This window comes from Miniopterus natalensis, chromosome 15 (assembly GCF_054644295.1).
Source record: "Miniopterus natalensis isolate mMinNat1 chromosome 15, mMinNat1.hap1, whole genome shotgun sequence".
NCBI lineage: Eukaryota > Metazoa > Chordata > Mammalia > Chiroptera > Miniopteridae > Miniopterus > Miniopterus natalensis.
Window position 1 is genome coordinate 52954580 of NC_142095.1, and position 21357 is coordinate 52975936.

Consider the following 21357-nt stretch of genomic DNA (forward strand, 5'->3'; position numbering starts at 1 on the left):
GAAACAGGAGATGATAAATAATAACAACAACAAACCAGGAAATCACTACAGAAATCAAAAGTCTGAGCAACCCAAGGCCTATGTTATTAGAACTGTAAATCATATCAACCAAAGGGAACAAGAGGAGGTTTGAACAATCAGGTATAACTGAGCAGCAGCACGGAAAATAACTACAGATGCAGTGCCAACAATATTTGGATGATTGCAGCAATGAGTAACATTTGTCAAGCATTTGTATGACTTAGCTACACTACAAAGCAGCTTTGCATATAGTTCAGGACATTTCGATTAATTATACTTCTATAAATAATCTACAGGCGTATAAAAGCAAGCTGAAAACTCCATTCATTTAGGGTAGAAACTGGTGTCCTGGCATTGAAGCAAATGGCCCAAAACCACCTTCCAACATTAAAAACCCCACCCACATTTTTGATGATTGCAAAGAGGCTCCTCTCAAAATGGAAAGTGGCCTTCTTACTTCATGTAAAATATTTTCTAGTTTAGTTACTTCTACATCCCGCTCCCAAATATCCTTGTCTTCTGTGGGCCAACAACTAAATCATCCATGATCTGGCTCCTCTCAGAGGAGTGCAAATCTATTAAATTGTACATTTTCTGGAAACATCAAGGGAACCAGAAGAAAATGTGATGCATTCGAAGCCCCAGTCTAAATGGCTAGCCTGCAGTGGTTACAACTTTCCAGTTGACTGACAGCTCTACAGACATTCACAGGATGTCCCTGTTAGGAAGTTCATTGACTCTAAATGCTATGTGGTGTCATAATGAGCAGCCATGTGCAAAAATTCTTGGGCTGAAGTTAACCACTGAAAGACAACATGGGAAATGTGAAAAATCCATCCTCATGAAACCGGAGGTTAGTGGGAGCATAGCATTTAACACTTCCAGTTACAAGCCTTTGGGGAGGAAGATCAGAATCATGACAAAACTGAAGATATTAATAAAAGTCTCCACATTGTAACTAAGGGCTGTGATGAAAATGATGAGACTGATAACAGAGGCAAAAGGCTTATCTGGAATTCAAAACAACTGTAGCTTAATATTTTATGAGGATGAGTCAAAGGTCCCCTCACAGGTACACTAGGTACATCTGCCTGGCAACATCTGATGAGGGAGCACAGAAGAGGAAGGAGGCTGGGGATGGAGAGAAAAGAGGAAGAGGAGGGAAAACCGGAGCAGCAGCAGGCCCTTGAGAACCTGAAAGTTTATTTCTTGGTTTATTTATTTTCTCCCATATTTTATTCTGGTTTAGCACACTTCAATTTATTCCTCCAATTCAGGGGGGGCTCAAATACTTGAACAAAGAAAAAATCTCATTAACAAAGAACTCCCTCTTAAAGCTTTGTGAATGTACAAAAACTGCAATTTCACAGAGAAGCCATTCAATTCCTGGCTCTCCTGCCATTGAATTTACTCTATAATAATTTCTAACAATTACAATATGCTAAGGATTTTAAATACATCATCTTATTCAACACTGAAGACAACTCTGTGAGGAAGGTAGAGGATTTCCACAGCAAGACCGCACAGCTAGCCTGTGGTGGACCAAGGTGTTAAACCTCAAGCCCTATATTTAGTTTACAGTATATCCTTAATCCTGTATTTGGCATATTTAGAAGAGGCGTTTTCTATACAACACAGAACTCAAGTTCTTCTTAGATCACAAGCCCTTGCTATTTTTAAAGGTGACTTTTAGAATGAATCACCACACTAGCTTAGCAGATTATGATTATTCTTGAAGCACCAGAGTGGATATGTGCCCTGGGTCAGATGAAGATGAAGAAGGGTCAGGAGGGCAGTGGTTAAATAAAGAGCCTGGATTAATCTGTTAAAATTACACATAGAAAACTAACTCATAGCACAGCTGACACAGAAAAGAGGACCTAGAACAAGCCACCACTGATCAAAGTAGAGCAAATTAGAATTTAAATCAAAGGTATTAATGCCTTCTCTTGTTTTGAGGGGCAACTAGCTCACCCTTGTGGGCAGAAAACGTAACTGCGCAACCACCACCTCATTAAAACACTACTAAAACTGGGGAAGCTGATTTAGACTAGTAGATAGCCTCGATGATCTAAGTTTGGACAAACTTTCGGAGCAGATCTACATGGCATATACAGTTACTACCTATATTGTGCTAGCAATCTTATTCCTGAAAATCTGTCTATACAATGTGGGAAGTTTCTGGAAGATTTTTAAACCCAAATCAAATATAAAACCAAGAATTTTTTCAAAACAATGTAACAAGAGTCATTATTTATAAATGAGTTTCTGTGGTGCAGTAGAGTCAATTCTAAAAGATTACAATAGCAATTTTTCAATCTGGTAGAAATCACCTAAACTCTAACAGAACCTAACTACAAAAATATTTCCTACAATATTTATTTTTTCTGTAACTATTCATTGAGTACCTATTATGTAATAGGCACTACCCTAGACACTAAATACAGAATAACAGACTATTGTATTGCTATGCAGAAAATCAAAATACTGTCATACAACAGAGACCCTACAGCAACTTCGGATTTAGTAATCAAAGGAGGCCACTCCAAAAAACTATAAACAACCCAAATTTCCATCAGTAGTAAACAGCCCAAATGTCTATCAATCATGATACAAATATACAATAGAATTCTAGGCAGACATTAAAAGTATCAGATAGAATTGTAAGTGCTAATATAAAAGATATACAACATAAACCACAAACTTGAGAAAAGCAAGGTAAGGAGAGAATTTTATGTATATCAATTTCTTAAAGCAACTATTTAGATGTGAGTATATACATTAAAAATATACCCCAAAATTATTAACAGTAATTACTTTCAAGAAGAGGAGTTTGGAGTGGGGAGATTCTCTATATTCCATTTAATGTGTGTGTGTGTGTGTGTGTATTCCTTTTATTTAAACACTGAAATTTTATTTTTTTATTTTTTTATATATATTTATTGATTTCAGAGAGAGGAAAGGAGAGGGAGAGAGAGAGAGAGAAACATCAACGATGAGAGGGTCATTGATCAAGCCGGCAACCCGGGCATGTGCCCTGACCGGGAATCGAGCCCCGATCGCCTGGATCCTAGGTGGACACTCAACCGCTGAGCCACGCCTGGCCGGGCGAAATTTTATTTTTAATAGATAAATAAAAGGCAAATTAGTATGACAGAAAACATGAGCCTGATCTACTCCTGATCTATCTGAAACTGTTATAATTCTGATTTATAGACCTTATATACCAACCTCCCACTTAGAGAGGGTGGTAATAAAATGACCATCTAAGAAAGGACTCTTTGTGGATAACATTGGCTTGATGTTAAATATGGCATAGCCATCTCCTATGACTCATGACCCCCCAGCTCAGCTTTCATTGGTAAAAACTGGTCCACCTGTTCTCTGTAAGGTGCAAGTATGAGGGTAACTATTCCAACTTCTACACAAAACCATTTGTAAAGAAACTGGAGAGGACACATCAAATTCATTCAACAGAAAAAAGGGAATAAAAACTGGGTCTTCTCACACCATTGCTAACACTAAAATGCCCTTCCCACAAAGGAATATTCAGATCCCTCAAGCAGATTCCTCAGCAACGACATAAAAATGTCCTATGTGCTAGTCCCCTAATTTTACTAAATAAATAAACAAATAAAAATTTTTAAAAGGACTCCAATGATTCAAAAGTAAAACATACTTCAGAAGAATTTAGAGAAATAAGTCTAATATTGAGTGGCATTTTCCAGCCCAGGTTGAAGACCCCATTTCCAAAATTACCAAACCAAAAAAGTATCTCCACTCTATGAGGCGGTAAAAAAATGAACCTATTTTTTAGTTTCTTACCTAATGCAGCATGATTTTCTTGCTCCTGACTCTTTCCCATAAAGGTCATCATTTTTGAATGTGTATCAGTCCACCAAGGATTATACTTCAAAACCTGTTCAACTGTCTCATCTTCAAAAAAGTCGGCTCTGGAAAAAACACCCAATGTCAGGTGGGCTTGTTATACAGACTTTGGCTGGTTTTCATTTGCATTAGAAATACAGATTAACTAAAATTCATTTCAAAGAGACTGAGCACTACATTTACTTTCTTTGTGGTTAGCAATCATCATAAAATGAAAAGTAAACAACTAACTAAAAGGATATTTGACATTAATGATCTCTTAAAATGGAAGGTACAGAGAAGACCAGTCTTACCCTGAAGTCCCACCCCCTGCCCTACAGTGGCATGGGATGAAGTGAAACTGAACACACAATGGACTGAAGCCTAGCAATTGTATTAGGTTTGCAAGTATCATAGAATCTGGTAAAGTTACAACAAAGGAAAGAATCTTAACTCCACCAACAAAGAAAAATAAACACATGAGTAGAAAATTTAGAATACTGAAAAAAGAAAGAGCTCTACAAGAGCTATCTGACTCCATCAGAAAAGCAATATAAGAACAATGGATATACCAAAAGGATAAGAGGAGAAGGGAACTGTGAGCCTGTTCAAACAAATCATCAATGAGAACTTCTAAAACCTATGGAAAAAACTGGATTCTCAAGTCCAAGAAGCAAACAGAACACCTAATTATCTCAATCCTTTTTAGGCTTTCCATGGAACAACATATTAAAACTGTCAAAAATTAATGACAAAAAATTCTCAAGGCAGCCAGGAAAAAGCTGGTAACCTATAAAGGAAATTCCATTACAATATTATTGTTTTTGGTTTTTTTAGTAAAAATCCTACAAGCTAGAAAAGACTGGAACCAAATATTCAAATTACTGAAAAAGAAAATTTACTGGCCAAGAATAATATATCCAGCAAAGATATTCTTTAAGTCTGAAGGAGAAATAAGGACTTTTCCGGACATACAGAAGTTGAGGGAATTTACCACCAGAAGACCTGCATTACAGGAAATACTGAAGGGTATTCTACCTAAAACAAAACGACAACAGAATACAAAACTGAGTAAGATAACAGACAGACAGACAAAAGCAGGAAATAGCAACCCTTGTTCAGAACATGATAATATACACTTAAATACAGGTTAACAGAGGTTAAAACATTTTTAAAAAAGACAAGAGCTACTGCAATTTAGAAATGAACTCACAGTACAAAAAGGGATAATTCTGACAACAAAAACATAAAAAGGGAGGAGGTAAAGGTCTGAATTTGCAGAGAAAGGGAGATAAGATGCAATCAGAAGGAAAAGGACCAGTGCACGTGTGACACTAACTTTTACATAAACCTAGTTACAACCGCAGAATAAAACCTAGAACTGAGACACATAATGTAAAAAAACAACTCATAGAATAACACCAAACTAAAACAAGACAGAAACACAAGAAAACTGGAAGAATAAAGATATCAGAAAAAAAAAAAAAGATAAAATGGCTATAGAAAATGCTTACATATCAATAATCACCTTTAATGCAAAAAGACTTAACTCATCAATTAAAAGGCACAAGTAGTGGATTGGATCAAAGCCTAAAACCCAACTATATGCTGCCTTCAGGAGACACATGTCAGTTGCAAGGACAAACAGAGACTCAAAGTGAAGAGGTATAAAATGATACTCCAAGCAAATGGCATACAAAGAAAAGTGGGTATAGCCACACTTATATCTGACAAAACAGATTTCAAGATAAAAAAAGGTAAGAAGAGAAAAAGATGAACATTTTATAATGATAGAATGGGGCCAATGCATCAAGAAGACATAGCACTTGCTCACTCTCTCTCTCGCTGTCTCTCTCTCTCTATGTGTGTGTGTATGTGGGTGTGTATGTGGGTGTGGGTGTGGGTGAGTGGCAGGGTCCAATCAAGAAGCACCAAAATATATAAAGCAACTAGTAATAAACTAATGGGAGAAACTGACAAAAACACAATTACAGTAGAGGACCTAAATATCCCATTCACAGCAATGGATAGATCATTCAAATAGAAAACTAATAAGGAAATATTGACCTTAAATAACACATTAGATCAACTGGAAATCATGGATATTTAAGAGCTTTTCATCCCAGAACATCAGATTATATACTCTTCTCTAGTGCACATGGAACACTCTCAAGGACAGACCATATGTTGGGCACAAAACTAGCCCCAGAAGATTGTAATCATACCAAGCATATTCTCCAACCACAATGCTTTCAAATAAGAAATTGAAAGAAGAAAATGAAAAAAAAACACAACGAAAAAACAGAAAAAAGTGAAGATTAAACAACATGCTATTGCCCTGGACAGTAGAGCTCAGTTGGTTGGAGCATTGGCCCATATACCCAATTCCTGGTCAGGGAACATACCTAGGTTGCAGGTTCAGTCCTCGGTTGGGGCATGTACAGAAGGCAACCAATCGATGTTCTCTCTCACATCGATGTTTCTCTCTCTTCCCCCCCCTTCTCCCTCTTTCTTTCCCTTCCCTTCTCTCTAAAATCAATAAGCATATCCTCGGGTGAGGATTAAAGAAAAAAAAACATGCTACTAAACAAGGACTGGGTCAAAGAAGAAATAAAGATCAAAAGATAGAGAAAATATAGAATAACAACACAATATAGCAAAATTTGGGGGTTACAACAAAAGCAGTAGTAAGACAGAAGTTACAGGCCTATCATTACAGGCCTTCCTCAAGAAACAACAAAAATCTCAAATAAACAACGTAACATTTCACTTTAAAGAACTATAAAAAGAACAAACAAGGCCCAAATTCAGTAGAAGAAAGGAAATAATGAGCATTAGAGAGGACTTAAATAAAATAGAAAACAAAAAGACAATTGAAAAAAATTAATGCAACAAAGAGCTGGTTCTTAAAGATTAATAAAATTTACAAACCTTTGGCTAGACTCACTAAGGAAAAAAGAGAAAAGACTCAAAAAGTATCAGAAACGAGAGGACAAGTTACCACAGACCACAGAGAAATACAAAGGACTATATGAGAACACCATGAAAGGCTATGTGCTACCAAATTCCATAACTGAGAAGAAATGGACAGGTCTGTAGAAATACATAACCCTCCTAGACTGAATCATGAAGAACTGGAAAATCTAAATAGACCAGTAAACAGTGAGAAAATTGAAACAGTCATCAAAGACCCCTCCCCCATGAAGTAAAAGTCCAGGACGAGACGGCTTCACTAGTAAATTCTACCAAACATCTGAAGAAGATTTAATACCTATACTTCTCAAACTCTTCCAAAAAATTGAAGAGGTAATATTCTGATTTTATGACGTAAAACCTGGCAAGGATAACAAACACAAAAAAAACTAAAGACCAATATCTCTGATGAATACAGATGCACAAATTCTAAACAAAATAGTAGCAAATCTAATACAACACTATAGTAAGAAGATAAAGCAGGTTTATTCCAGGGGCACAGCAAGGATGGTTCAACATACGCAAATCAAGAAAATAAAAGATAAAAATTATATGACCTTATCAACAGACACAGAGAAAGCATCTGACAAGATACAACATCCATTTATAATTAAAACACTCAATAAAAGTGGTGTAGAAGGAAAGTACCTCAACATAATGAAGGTCATATATGACAAACCCTCAGCTAATATAATTTATGGTGAAAAACTGAAAGCTTTCTCTCTAAGGTCGGGAACAAGACAAGGATGTCCACTCTCACCACTGTTATTCAATATAGTATTGGAGGTCCTAGCCAGAGCAATCAGCATGAGAAAAAAAAAAAAATGCACCCAAATTGGGAATGGAGAAGTAAGACTGTCACTTTTTGCAGATGACACGATTCTTTACATAGAAAAACCTAAAGACTCCACAGAAGAACTATTACAAACAATAAACAAATAAAGTAACAGGATACAAAATCAATGCACAAAAATCCATTGTATTTCTATATACTAACAATAAAATTTCAGGGGGGAAAAATCCATTTGCAATTGCAACAAAAAGAATAAAATACCTAGGGATAAACTTAGCAAAGAATGTGAAGGACCAATACATTGAAAACTACAAGACATTATTGAAAGAAACTGAAGATGACACACAAAGAAATGGAAAGATATTTCATGTTCATGGATTGGAAAAATCAACACAGTTAAAATGGCCATATTAGCCAAAGCAATATACAGATTTAATGCAATCCCCATCAAAATCCCAATGGCATTTCTCAAAGAAATAGAACAAAAACAATCATCAAATGTGTATAGAACCATGAAAGACCTCAAATAGCAAAAGCAATCCTGAGAAAAAAGACCAAAGCTGGAGGCATCACATTCTCTGACTTCCAATTATATTACAAAGTTACAATAATCAAAAGAGTATGGTATTGGCAAAAAACAAACAGACAGACACATAAACCAATGAACTGGAATTGAGAGCCCAGAAATAAACCCACATGTATTTGGGCAATTAGTTTTTGACAAAAGAGTCAAAAACACCCAACAGAGAAAAAAAAGCCTCTTCAATAAATGGTGCTGGCATAATTGGAAAGCCACATGCAAAAGAATGAAACCAGATTGTTGTCTGTTCCCATATAAAAAAAATAACTCAAAATAATCAGAGACCTAAATATAAGATCTGAAACAATAAATTACATAGAAGGAAACATAGGTAGTAAACTGATGGACCTTAGTCATAGAAAGAATATTATGAATTTGACCCCAAAGGCAAAGGAAGTGAGAGCAAATCAAACTAAAAAGCGTATGCACAGCAAAAGAAACCATTAACAAAACAAAAGGCAACTAATTGAATGGGATATTTGCAATAATACCACCAATAGGGGCTAATATCTAAAATATATAAAGAATGCATAAAACTCAACAACAACAAAAACAAACATCCCAATTAAAAAATGGGCAGAGGAACTGAACAAACCCTTCTCCAAAGACATATAAATGGCCAACAGACAGAAGATGTTCAGCTTCACTAGCTATTAGGGAAATGCAAATCAAAACCACAATGGGCCCCTGGCCAGTGGAGCTCAGCTGGTTAGAGCAACGTGCTGTACACTGAAAGGTCAAGGGTTCAATTCCCATGAGCACACACATACCCAGGTTTTGGGTTTGATCCCGGTTCAGGGTGTATAAGGGAGGCAACCAACTGATGTTTCTCTCTCACATCGATGTTTTTCTCTCTCTCTCTCTCTCCTCCCCCTCCCTTCCCCTCTAAAATCAATTTTAAAAAAAGCCTCAGGTAAGGATCAAAAAAACTACCACCACCACCACGAGATACCACCGCACATCTGTTAGAATGGCTGTTATCAACAGGACAAGGCGTGACAAGTGTCGGAGAGGATGTGCAGAAAAAGAAACCCTCATTCACTGCTGATAGGAATGCAGGCTGGTACAGTCACTATGGAAAACAGTATGGAGGCTTCTCAAAAAAATAAGAAGACAGTGGTTACCATATGACCCAGCAAGCCCTCTCCTGGGTATTCATTCAAAAAATTTGAAAACATTTATTCATAAAGATATATGTACCTCTATGTTTGTTGCAGCATTATTCACAGTGGCCAAGACATGCAGACCACCTAGGTGTCCTCTGATGTATGACTGGATAAAGATGTGGGACATGTATACAATGAAATTTTAGTCATGCCCGGCCGGGCATGGCTCAGCGGTTGAGCGTCGACCCAGGATCCAGGGCATCGGGGTTCGATTCCCAGTCAGGGCACATGCCCGGATTGAGGGCTCCATCCCCAGTTGGGGGCATGCAGGAGGCAGCCAATCAATGACTCTCTCATTGATGTTTCTGTCTCTCTATCCGTCTCCCTTCCTCTCTATGAAATCAATAGATATATTTAAAAAAAAAAATTTTAGTCATAAGAAAGGATGAGATTCCTCTTTGTGACAACACAGATGGATCTTGAGAGCATTACGCTAAGTGATACAGGTCAAACGAAAAAGGAAAAGAACCACATGCTTTCACTCACACGTGGGTTATAAATCAGGAAGCAACAAATGAACAGAAACAAAATAGGCACAGAGGACAGTAGTGGCTGCCAGAGGAAGGGGGAGGAGGGAGAGGAGAGGGGTAGACACACGTGACAGAGAGGGCTGGGACTCGGCCGTAAACACAGCGCAGTACAGGTGTCACGGAATTGTTCATTTGAAACATATAATCTTACTAACAAAAGTCATGCCAATAAGTTTAATTTAAAAAATGAGCAACACAATAGCTAAAGTCTCATGGCTATCAGAAAAGTCACAAAGAGCCTTTAACTGATGATCCCACTCTTCAAGCTTGTTCATGACTAAATTTAAACAGGTTTCCTGAAATTACTCTTCAGTGGACCTATAAGACCACAATTGGAGAGATAAAAGGTAATTAGAAACAGCAATGTAAATGGGTTTGAGTCTCTCAGATGTCCTCCAAAATATAACACACTCTGCTCTTAACCAGTTTTCCTTAGGATGTGGAAACGTTCAACCATTTATCACGACACATTACTCAATGCATTTGCACATCACAAGATATATTTCTGCCATTCCAATTGGTCTCCAACTATGTCACAGGAGATACAATGTTAATCATAAGAGCAAAAGCAGTTGGGACTATTTAAACTGAAACAGTATAAATGAAAAAAATACAAAACTATAAATGGAAAGACTCTTTTTCAAGTCCTGGCCAAGCTACTTAGTAGTGGTGTGATCTTGGGCAAGTCCCTTTACCTCCTTTCCCCAGCTGTTGTGAAAACTGAAATAATCACATGAGGGCACTTGATAAGCTTAAAGAATTAAAGAAATATAAAAACTATATGGGAATATAGCTGAATATATATCAGTTTAGAAGTTGTTGGGCAGAGCTTAGGAAGAATAATAATTGAGGGCTAAGTCAACTTACAATAGGACAGCCCAGCATCCATAGAGGCCAGGTGACACTAGTTTCCTTGGAAGAAGTGTTGCTTTCATAGCCAATGAGACACATCCAGTCTCTCCTCAAGTGATTATTTACCTACCTATTTATTAGATAAGTCCCTTGGGCAAATTTAAGCCTGACAGAGATGCACTATGGCTAAAGACACAATTAATGCAGGTGGGTAATAAATACAGCAAAAATTAGATTACTTATATCCTACTACAAAAATTAATTATTTATTAATTTGAAACTTGATTACTGATGCTGTAGATGAAACTGTTAGGAAAACCCTGAATCAGCCAAGAAATGCAGTAAATGTAGATTCAAATTCATAAAGACAGTTAATCACAACAAAAAGCCTACTTAAAGTGCAAACATGCTCAGATTCAGGGTTCTATCTTTAAGGCTGGAGAAAAAACAAAGAGTTCTCTGCTGGAATGAACTGCTAAGCAGCAACATTCTACAAACATCACAGAGGTTTTTAGAGTGGTAAATTAATACAAATGTCAATTAGGCCCTAAGCCATCACTAATTTCCAGAATCCAAAAAGCACATGTCTAGCATAGTTAAAAAGACACTGAAAATTTATAAATAAATATCAAGTAAATTACTTAATTGTCAAAAAACTCAGTACTCACAGATAATGATCAGGATCAAATTTGGCCAGCTCAGCAGCCAGGCGTTTCTGCCTTCGTGCAGCTGCAGGAGTAAAATCTGGATCCTTAATATCAATGATTTCACTGAATTCTTCCTAAGGACACCAAGAAAGAATAATTGCTCTCTTATTTTAGCACTGACAAATCTATTTTGCACAAAATGCCAAAACACAGGAAGAATCTGATTGATCAGTAAGCTGTGATACTACCTGTGACATTTTGATTCAAATCTAGCAAATGTTTGTTCAACACCTACTACTCGCCAGGAAACAATTATCTCATTTAACCCTTGGGACAAACATTTTAAGATCTATTAAGGCTATAAAAGGTTAACATAAAAAACAGAATAGAATAAAGCCTGTAAGCTGGCAGGAACATTCAATTCTCCTTTACTCCCCATTTACTCCGACAGGTTTGAAAGTCATTAGAAGCAAGTTGAAGTCAGTCTGTAGACTCAAGATGGAGGAGTGCCTACCCCGGTGCCACGTGAGCGAACCAAAACTCAGGCGACAGCTTTCGTGTCCCTGTAAACACTCTGCTTGGCCAGGAATGCATTATATTCACTCAGTCAGCCAATCCCCAAATGTCAAGCCAGCTCTGCACTGTCCTTAGATTCTTATTCTTCCAGTCCAAAGCAGGGGTGACTATGTGCCTCCCCAATCAGGTGTTTTCTACTTTCCTCCTCCTTCTTCTTTATCCTCCTTCTATAAAAGGTTCCACCCCACTTCGCAGTTCTCCAAATGAAGACTGTCTGCTTCAGGAAGTGTGCAAATTGTCCGTACACCTAAATCGTCTTCTTTAATCATTTTTTAACAGACAGAATGATCTGAGTATCAGTCATCTATCTACACACAGACTTTCCTCTCGTTTTTTTCCTATTTCTAGCTCAGCTGGTCTCGAGGAGCACTATATAAAACACACAACACTATACATTCTGCTTTATGAGCAGATTAAAGAATTTTTAAGAGCAATTTTGATGTATAGGACTTCTCATCTGAAAAATTAAAAATCTAATTCTAAGTAATATTTTACTTTATTATAACCATCTTCACCTAGATGCATACATATTTATATGTAGGATGTTTCCTAAGGCAAATTCTATAGAAAATAGGTATATTAGGAAAACTGCCTAGGATACCATATGGTCTTTTTTCTTTTAATCAGAATTACAAAGTAAAGAAACCTATACCATACAAAGTATTTCTAAAACTATACCTTTTTTCTTTCTTCAACCTCCCATTTCTACTACCAACCCCAAGTGAGAAGTATAGAAATTAGAAAAAGCTTAAAGAATATTAGCTGAAAAGAAATCAAGGGAAATAATTTGGTAAAGAGATGTGCAGCAAACTATTAAATCAGATTTTGTAAGTAGAATACAGGATAGTGCCTAACAATCAGACTTAAAGTCCACTATGGTAATGCAAAATCCCTACAATGAAATGAGCTATGCTGAATTACTCAGGGAAAAACTAGGGTACAGAATCCCCACATAACCAAAATGTCTGCATAATAAAAAGTTCTCTAATCCCTACCACAATCCATTTAGCTTAAGTAGTATCAACATTTAATCTAAGCACATTCAAATGCAATATAAGGGCCCAGAGACCTTTTTGGAAGTTACATCCAGAACATCTTAATACTTCTAAATAAACATTCTGAGTAATAACCACAAATCTGTCTGTCCCAAACTTATAAAAATGTGTATTCCAAAAGCTCTTTTGCAATTTACTTTTTGGGCACTTAGAATGTATTTTCCTATAGAAATACTATTATAAATGTAGTTAGATTCTCAGGGCAACCCACAAATTTATTCAACTCATAATAAACTTGAACACAGAGTACTTAAGACAAATTATTTAATAAGCACTCCGCAATGTTACCATGGGAAATACTTTCAAAGTTCGAGTTTAATCCACCAGAAGCATCTCTTCCTCAGCAGGGCAACGTAGACTCTTCCTCCACTCTTCCCAATCTTCCTTGTCTGCTGAAAATTAGCTCCTCCAGCCACAGAGCTGGAAAGAGCATTGCTGGAGGTGTTGAAGGAGGAGTTATACTGTACCTGTAAGACTTGCCTCAGCTAGATGAATACTTTGAGAGCCATTTCCTGCCCATGGACCCCAAGTCCCTCTACCCAGCATCCTTGAGTCACTGCTTTCATTCCTTGTAGCCCCAAGAAGGTCCCTGCATACACATACACACACATCCTGAAAGCAACCTGATGAAGTAGAAAAAGCATGACTTTGATGTTAGACAAACCTGGATTTTTTTTTATTTTTTACTTTTTTATGTAAGTATAGTTAGTATACAATCTTATATTACTGGTTGTATTAGTTTCAGGTGTACAATACAGTGATTCGACATTTTATCTTACAATGTGATCATCCCACTATTTCTAGTAATCATCTGTCACCAAGCAAACTTATAACAGTATTACTGACTATAAAGCCCTCACCTTTTTTATCCATCTCTCTACCCCTTCCCCTCTAGTAATCACCTCTTTGGTCTCTGTTTATATGAGTCAGACAGAAAATGAGAAATAACACATGGTTTCACTTATATGTAGAATCTAAAAATACAAAACAAACACACAAAACAGATAAGCCTGAATTTAAAACCCAGCTCCAGTCTAACTGTACAACCTCTCCGAACCTCTAAGCTTCCTTACTGTTAAAATGAGTCTAGTGACTCCATTATGGGGCTGGGTATTAGTTTCCTTTCTGCTCTAAGAAATTAGCACAAACTTAGTAGTTTAACACAATACACATTTTTTCTCTAATAGTGCTGAAGACCAGACCCAAACCCTGGTTCTTTCTGAAGGTTCCAGGGGAGAATCTGTTCTCTGCTTTCCCATGTTAGAAGCAGTCTGTGCTCATCCTTGGCCCATTGCCCAGTATCACAATGTCTTTCCTCCCTCAGCTTCCATCATCACATGCCTTCACTTTGTTCATGTTGACTCTTGCCTCCCTCTTATGAGGACCATGTGATTAGATTGGGTCCACCAGGATAACCAATGATAATCGCCCCATCTAAAGGCCCTTGACTTAAATCTATAAAGCCCCTTTTGCCACATAAGGTAACACAATACACATTCACATGTTCCTGGGATTAGCATGTGGACATCTAGGGGGTAGGGGGTGTCATTCTTTCTACCACAGGTTATCATGAGGATTCAGTGAAGTCAAGTACAGGGCTTGATACATTCAATAATGTTTCTTTTCTCTTTGTCTCCCTATTCCATTGCTGTTCCAGTTACTGGCTGACTTCCTACTGAGCATATAAATATGCCCTCCCCTTCAGTTTCCTCACTTGCTAGTACCAATGGAAAAAAATTGGGATTAAAATGTCCTACTTCATTATTTCACCTGGACCAAATATAAGGTCATAAATAGTGTATAATCTGAGTCTTTGTAGATGATTCTACACTTCGGAGGATAAATGGATTGAAGTAACCCCAGGCATTTTAAACACTAACCACACTGAGAACAAAGTCAGATTCTCACCACAGCTCAAAATTCTATATAATCAAGCCCATCTTGCTCTTCAACCTCACCTCCTACCTTCCCACACACCAGACTTATTTCCACTTCTGGAACTCTAAGCACTTACAGTAAGGAGCCTTCTCATCATTCAGGACTCAGTGCAAATGCCACGTCCTCCAAGGGGCCATCCCTAGACGCCCTGGTCAAACGACTTAGCACCCGAGCGTCTCACACCACACCACCCTTTTCCTTCACTTGCACTTTCTGAAACCATCTTGTCTATTTGTTGTTTGCATAATGACAGTCTAGCTACCCAAAAGAATGTTCCATGAGGGCAGAGGTCTGGTCTCTCCCATTCCTCATGGTATCCCCAGCACTCTGCCTGGTGTTCAGTATCAAATCATTCATGCAGCATATAAGGCATGAAGGCCTGCTCTGGGCTACACACTGTGCTGGGTGCTGAAGATCTAGAAATAAAAACACAGACAAGGTCCTTGTTCTCACGGGGATGATAAATGGTTAAGAAACAGACATCCTCGCTCCCTTTCTCCTTCTTCCCTTGCGTCCGGACTCAGGGCCTCCACATATAGCTATGCAACGAATGCCCAACAGAATGTGAATGTCCACAGCAGCGCCAGCCCAGCCCAGGCTTGTCCTAGGCACAATCATATGCAGTAGCGCTGTTCTAAGCAGACCCTCAAGAAAAATTGGAACAAGCTAAAAAGCAGTTAGCTTGGGGTAGAGAAACCTGAAGCATCAATTAACCAGAGGGAAGGAAGAAGAGAGGAGAAGTGTTAAACTACAGCAAGACAAACGTGATTTAAAAAAAAAAAAAAGTATTTAAAGATGGGCATTGCCAAGAAAAGATCATGTAGGATTTAAATCATGCTAGACTATCCAGAGAGAAAATGAAGAACTGTGTGCACATCTGACCAGTGGATCTGAAAACAATGGCCTCAGGTCCCTGGTGCAGCTGAGGGAAGGAAAGGGCCAGCAAACTGGAGCTGCTGCCAGCAGCAGTCCTGGTGATGACTGGGTGGGTGCCAGAGACTCCAGGGCTGTTGCTGCTAGCAGCTGCCACCGCCAGAAGCTGTGAAGCCCTGACTGTGGGCAACCAAGGAAGATTTCCAAAGGCTGTGTACCCTGGTGGCTGGGAGCAATTTCAGAAAGGAAAGGAAGAAGGGGATATATGTGGGGAGAGAAGGGAGTTATGCTGAAAGAATTTGTTTCAGCAAAAATATTTTTATTTTCCTCTTATCAGTGTAAAACACAAAAGTTCACAAGCAAATCCTGTGAAAATGGTTGGAGACAAAAAACAACACATGGAAGATTATACTACCCACCATAAAGAGTTAATTTGTCAATTAACAGAAGATACCTGGTATTGGAATTACGTATGTTTTATATTCTTTGTTATATTATATTTTTATAATGCCTTTGCATTGCTTTTTTAAAAATATATATATATTTTTTAATCCTCACCCAAGGATATTTTTTCCATTGCTTTTCAGAGAGAGGGGGAGAGGAAGAGAGACACAGATGTGAGAGAGACACATAAATGGTGGCCTCCCGCAGGCAACCCGACCAGGTCCAAGGATCGAGCCTGCAACTGAGATACGTGCCTTTGGTCGGAATCGAACTCAGGACCCTTCAGTCCCCAAGCCAACGCTCTAATCACTGGGCCAAAAAGGCTAAGGCATTAATATGGTTTTTTTAAATTGATTTCAGAGAGAGGAAGGGAGAAAGAAATGTAATGATGACAGAGTCATTGATGGGCTGCCTCCTGAACACCCCCTATTGGGGATCGAGCCCAAAACCCAGGCATGTGCCCTGACTGCGAATCGAACCGTGACCTCCTGATTCATAGGTCAACCACTGAGCCATGCCGGCCGGGCTACACGTTGCTTTTACCATAAGAGAAAATAGAGCTATTTTTCATTTAAGAGGGAAAAAAAGAGACTAAAAATACTAGTAAAATATGAGTAGTTAACAAAACTTTACAGATTTTTCTCATCCAAAGGTAGAGCTACATAAACTCTAAACTTAAGAGAAATCACTATTTGAGAAAATGATGTTTCTTAAATACATCATTTTAAATGAGAACAGACGCTCATAACGCTCTTATTTATGCAGTAAATGTTTTTCTTTTAATTTTTATTTTTTTATTTTAATCCTCACCTGAGGATATTTTCTCCATTGCTTTTCAGGGAGTGGAAAGGGGAGAGAGAAGAAGAGAGGGAAACATCGATGTGAGACAGACACACTGACTGGGCTGGGGATCAAGCCTGCAACTGAGGTACATGCCCTTGGCTGGAATAGAACCCGGGACCCTTCATTCTGTGGGCCAACACTCTAACCACTGAGCCAAACCAGCTAGGGCAGTAATCGTTTCTTTTAGCTACTTGAGTCACAGGGAAAGGGTCATTTGGTTAATCTTACATGATCACTCAGTATTTAATCACATGGTATAAATGTCACAAATACAGCACCTGTAAATGCAAAAGAACTCTGTAAGTAATACCAATTATGTAAGATTTTTGTAGCACTATCTCATAAAACACATCTATGTGAATATCTCAAAGGGGGTAGCCTTTTATTTTTTTTAAATATATCTTTGATTTCAGAGAGAGGAAGGGAGAGTAAGGCAGACATAGAAACAACAAAGAAGAGAGAGAAGCATCGATTGACTGCCTCCTACATGCCTCCTACTAGGGATCAATCTCCCAACCTGGGCATGTGCCCTGACCAGGAATCAAACTGTCACCTCTAGGTTCATGGGTCAACACTCAACCACTGAGCCACACCAGTTGGGCAAACAGGGCAGCCTTCAATTCTTGGCATCTCTGTTCACATGATTTTCTAAAGTTCTGATATTTCTTCATTGTTATGAAGGACACAAAAGTCTTCAAATTTAATTCGTGTAAGAAAACATGATATTCTTTAAAGATTACCTATATCTATTGGAGGGTCCACTGGTAAAATGTGCAGCTATCATAGCAATGATGCCATGATGGAACAATAACATAAAGCTGAACAGGCACAACAGCCCAGCACAGTGTCTGGCACCGGGACAGACTTAAGAGCTGTCAGCCACTGCTGTGTAAACACTGGAGGTGCAAGTCTGTGACCCAAATCCCCTGGAAAAAAATGAGCTTTAGGGTTCAACTCTTTGAAGAGTTTAGAAAAGCAAGATGGTATACATACATGCCATATTTTATATAAACCCCTCTAAGAAGTCTGGGTCAGCACCCCACATTCAATTTCATTACTGTTTCCACAACAAATTTTTTAAATATGAACACTAAGTTGGAGGAAAAAACTATTAAAAGACTAATCAGTTCATACCAGGTTTTACCACCAACCTAAATATAAAAAAAACTTTGTTTCAGAATTTTTTGTGATCCCAGTATTACACACATGGAGTTATATATCTTTATGACTAGTGGCATTACTATTGTATCACCTTAGAGTTTTGTCATATGCACAGCTTTTTTCCCCCTACATTGAAGGGAATTATGAATTCAAACTGCTTAGAATAACAATGTTCATTCCATTAAAATCTGAAGAACGGTTTAATGATTTTAGACAATCGAGCTAAATGCTTAGAAATAATAAACATTAAATTCAATGATTCATTTCTGTGCGAAAACAGAGGGATATAACCAGGAAGGGACACACAGGGGCTTCAACTATTCTGGTAATGTTTTATTTTTTAAGTTGGGTGATAGGTACCTAGAGATTTGGGACATTAGTTAAGATACTCAGAAAGATATAAAGAATATTTCATAACAACTTTTTTCTTAAATCAACCTAAATTACTTATTTAGTAAACATTTTAATAGACGCGAAAACTTTGGACTTAACAGGGACTTGGCTGAGGTTTATATTACAGCATTCCTGCATCTTCTCGGCGTTCCAGCAGACATCCCTTTCAAAGGTCTTCCCTCAACAGCAGCAGCAATTAAAAAAACAGGTTCCCTGGCCTCAAAAAACACTTTCAATCTGAATTTAAATCTGCACTTAGCCTGTGTGACTTGTACATTCATTAATAGGTTTAGACAGGCAAGCCCAAAACAGACCACAAACCAGCTCTCAGCCAAACAACTAAGGTTCATTCATTGTATTTTCTGCTGTAGACAAAACTGACTCCATTCTTACTACCTCAAAGATGAGAAGGGAATGTAATTAGGAAGAGAGAACAAAGAGATCATACTTCAGCAGAAAAGTGTCTGTTACAGGTTTTAGAAGAAATACAGTTCATCAGCATTATTTGCTAAGTAAATCCCAATTTTGTTCCCTTTAAGGAATCTTGAAAGCATTTTGTATTTTTCAAGGACAGAGGTGTTTCTAGCATCTTATGGCTATTTTCAAAGAGTTAACACAATGTAGCATCTCCTTAGATTTTCTAGATGGCCTTATAAAAAGGTGAACAAAGTTATCTCCAGTTTACTAAGAGGAGATGAAACTTTCCTGTAGTCAAGTAATTGGTCTGGTATCCCAAATCTAAACACAGGTAGAAGTGGGACTACAGCATAGGTCATTTACCTTTCCTTGGTAGACTCAAATGTCTTATTATAATAAATCACATTCTATTTTACTACTATTTTTTTATGTTTTTATTGATTTCAGAGAGTGGAAGGGAGAGGGACAGAGAGATGAAAACATCAACAGTGGGAGAGAGTCACTAATCAGCTGCCTCCTGCACAACCTCTGCTGGGGATCAAGCCGGAAACCCAGGCATGCACCCTGACCAGGAATCAAACCTCGATCTCCTGAATCACAGGTTGATGCTCAACCACTGAGTCACACCAGGCAGGCAATAAACCAAATTCGAAACAGGTTTAACATCTTCTACCCAGACGGGTGAAGTTAAAAAAAACCTCTTCATTGCTATCTCTCATTTTAAAAAAGTTAAGACCCTAAGTTAGTAGCTCACCGACAATTTCAGCATACAGCATTCTAGGAATACATTTTCTTTTTCCTTTTTTTAATTTTCTTTAAATTTATCTTTATTGTTGAAAGTACTATAGGTATCTCATTTTTTTCCCCCATTGACCCCTTCCACCTCACTCCCACCCCCTCCCTAGGCCTTCACCCCATTATTGTCTGTCTTTGGGTTATGCATATATGCATATGACTTCTTGGTCAATCTCTTCCCACCCTCCTACCCCCCTTCCCTCTGAGACAGGACCGTCTGTTGTATGCTTCAATGTCTCTGGGTCTATTTTGTTTGTCAGATTCTTTTGTTCATTAGCTTCTTCTTAAAGAAGACCCTTCAACATTTCCTGTAGTGCTGGTCTGGTGGTGATAAACTCCTTTAGATTTTTCTTTATCTGTGAAACTCTTTATCTGACTCTCAGTTCTAAATGATAGCTTAGCTGGGTAGAGCAATCTTGGTTGTAGTTCCTTGTTTTTCATCACTTTGAATATTTCTTGCCACTCCCTTCTGGCCTGCAAGGTTTCTGTTGAGAAATCAGCTGAAGTTCATATGGATGCTCCCTTGTAGGTAACTAACTGCTTTTCTCTTGCTGCTTTTAAGATTCTCTTTGTCTTTAATCTTTGGCATTTTAATTATGATGTGTCTTGCTGTGGGTCTCTTTGGGTTCCTCTTGTTTGGAACTCTTTGTGCTTCCTGGACTTGTAACTCCACTTCTTTCATCAGGAAGGGGATGTTTTCTGTCATTATTTTTTTCAAATAGGTTTTCAATTTCTTGCTCTCTTTCTTCTCCTTCTGGCACCCCATAATGCGAAGGTTGGGCCACTTGAAGTTGTCCCAGAGGTTCCTTATATTATCTTCATATTTCTGAATTCTTTTTTCTTTTTGCTCTTCTGGTTGGGTGTTTTTTGTTTCCTCATGCTCCAAATTGCTGATTTGATTCTCAGTGCCCTCAACTCTACTGTCGATTCCTTGTAAATTATTCTTCATTTCAGTTCATGTAGCCTTCATTTCAAATTGGTACTTTATTATGTCACTGATGATCTCATTAGTTTCCTTAATTGTCTTACTAATATCCTTGAGCATCCTTATAACCATTATTCTGAACTCTGTATCTAGTAGCTTGCTTGGCTCTATTTCATTTAGTTACTTTTCTGAAGATTTTTTTCCTGTTTTTTCCTTTGTGACATGTTTCTTTGCCTCCACATTTTGGCTGCTTCCAGGTATCTGTTTCTATGTATTAGGAAGAGCTGCTATGTTTCCTGGAATTAGAAGAGTGGCTTTGTGTAGTAGGTGTCCTGTAGGGTCCAGTGGCTCAGCCTCCCCAGTCACCTAAGCTGGGCCTTCTAGATGCTCCCCTGTGTAGGCTGCATGCACTGTCCTGTTGTAGTTGAGTCTTGGTTGTTGTTGGTGTCACTGGGAGGAATTGACCCTCAGGCCAACTGGCTGCGAGGCCCAGCTGCAACTATAGCCA

At 38.1% G+C, this 21357-nt stretch overlaps 1 protein-coding gene across 1 annotated transcript in view; it reads right to left on the reverse strand.

The window, feature by feature from the left end:
- Window positions 1–21357, reverse strand: part of SHQ1 (SHQ1, H/ACA ribonucleoprotein assembly factor) — a 107449-nt gene that overhangs the window by 77509 nt on the left and 8583 nt on the right. Inside the window, exons 5-6 of the mRNA XM_087825138.1 lie at window positions 11451–11563; window positions 3847–3974 (exon numbers count right to left, since the gene is read on the reverse strand). Of these exons, the coding sequence (XP_087681264.1) occupies window positions 3847–3974; window positions 11451–11563 (241 nt within the window). The remainder of the gene's footprint in view (window positions 1–3846; window positions 3975–11450; window positions 11564–21357) is intronic.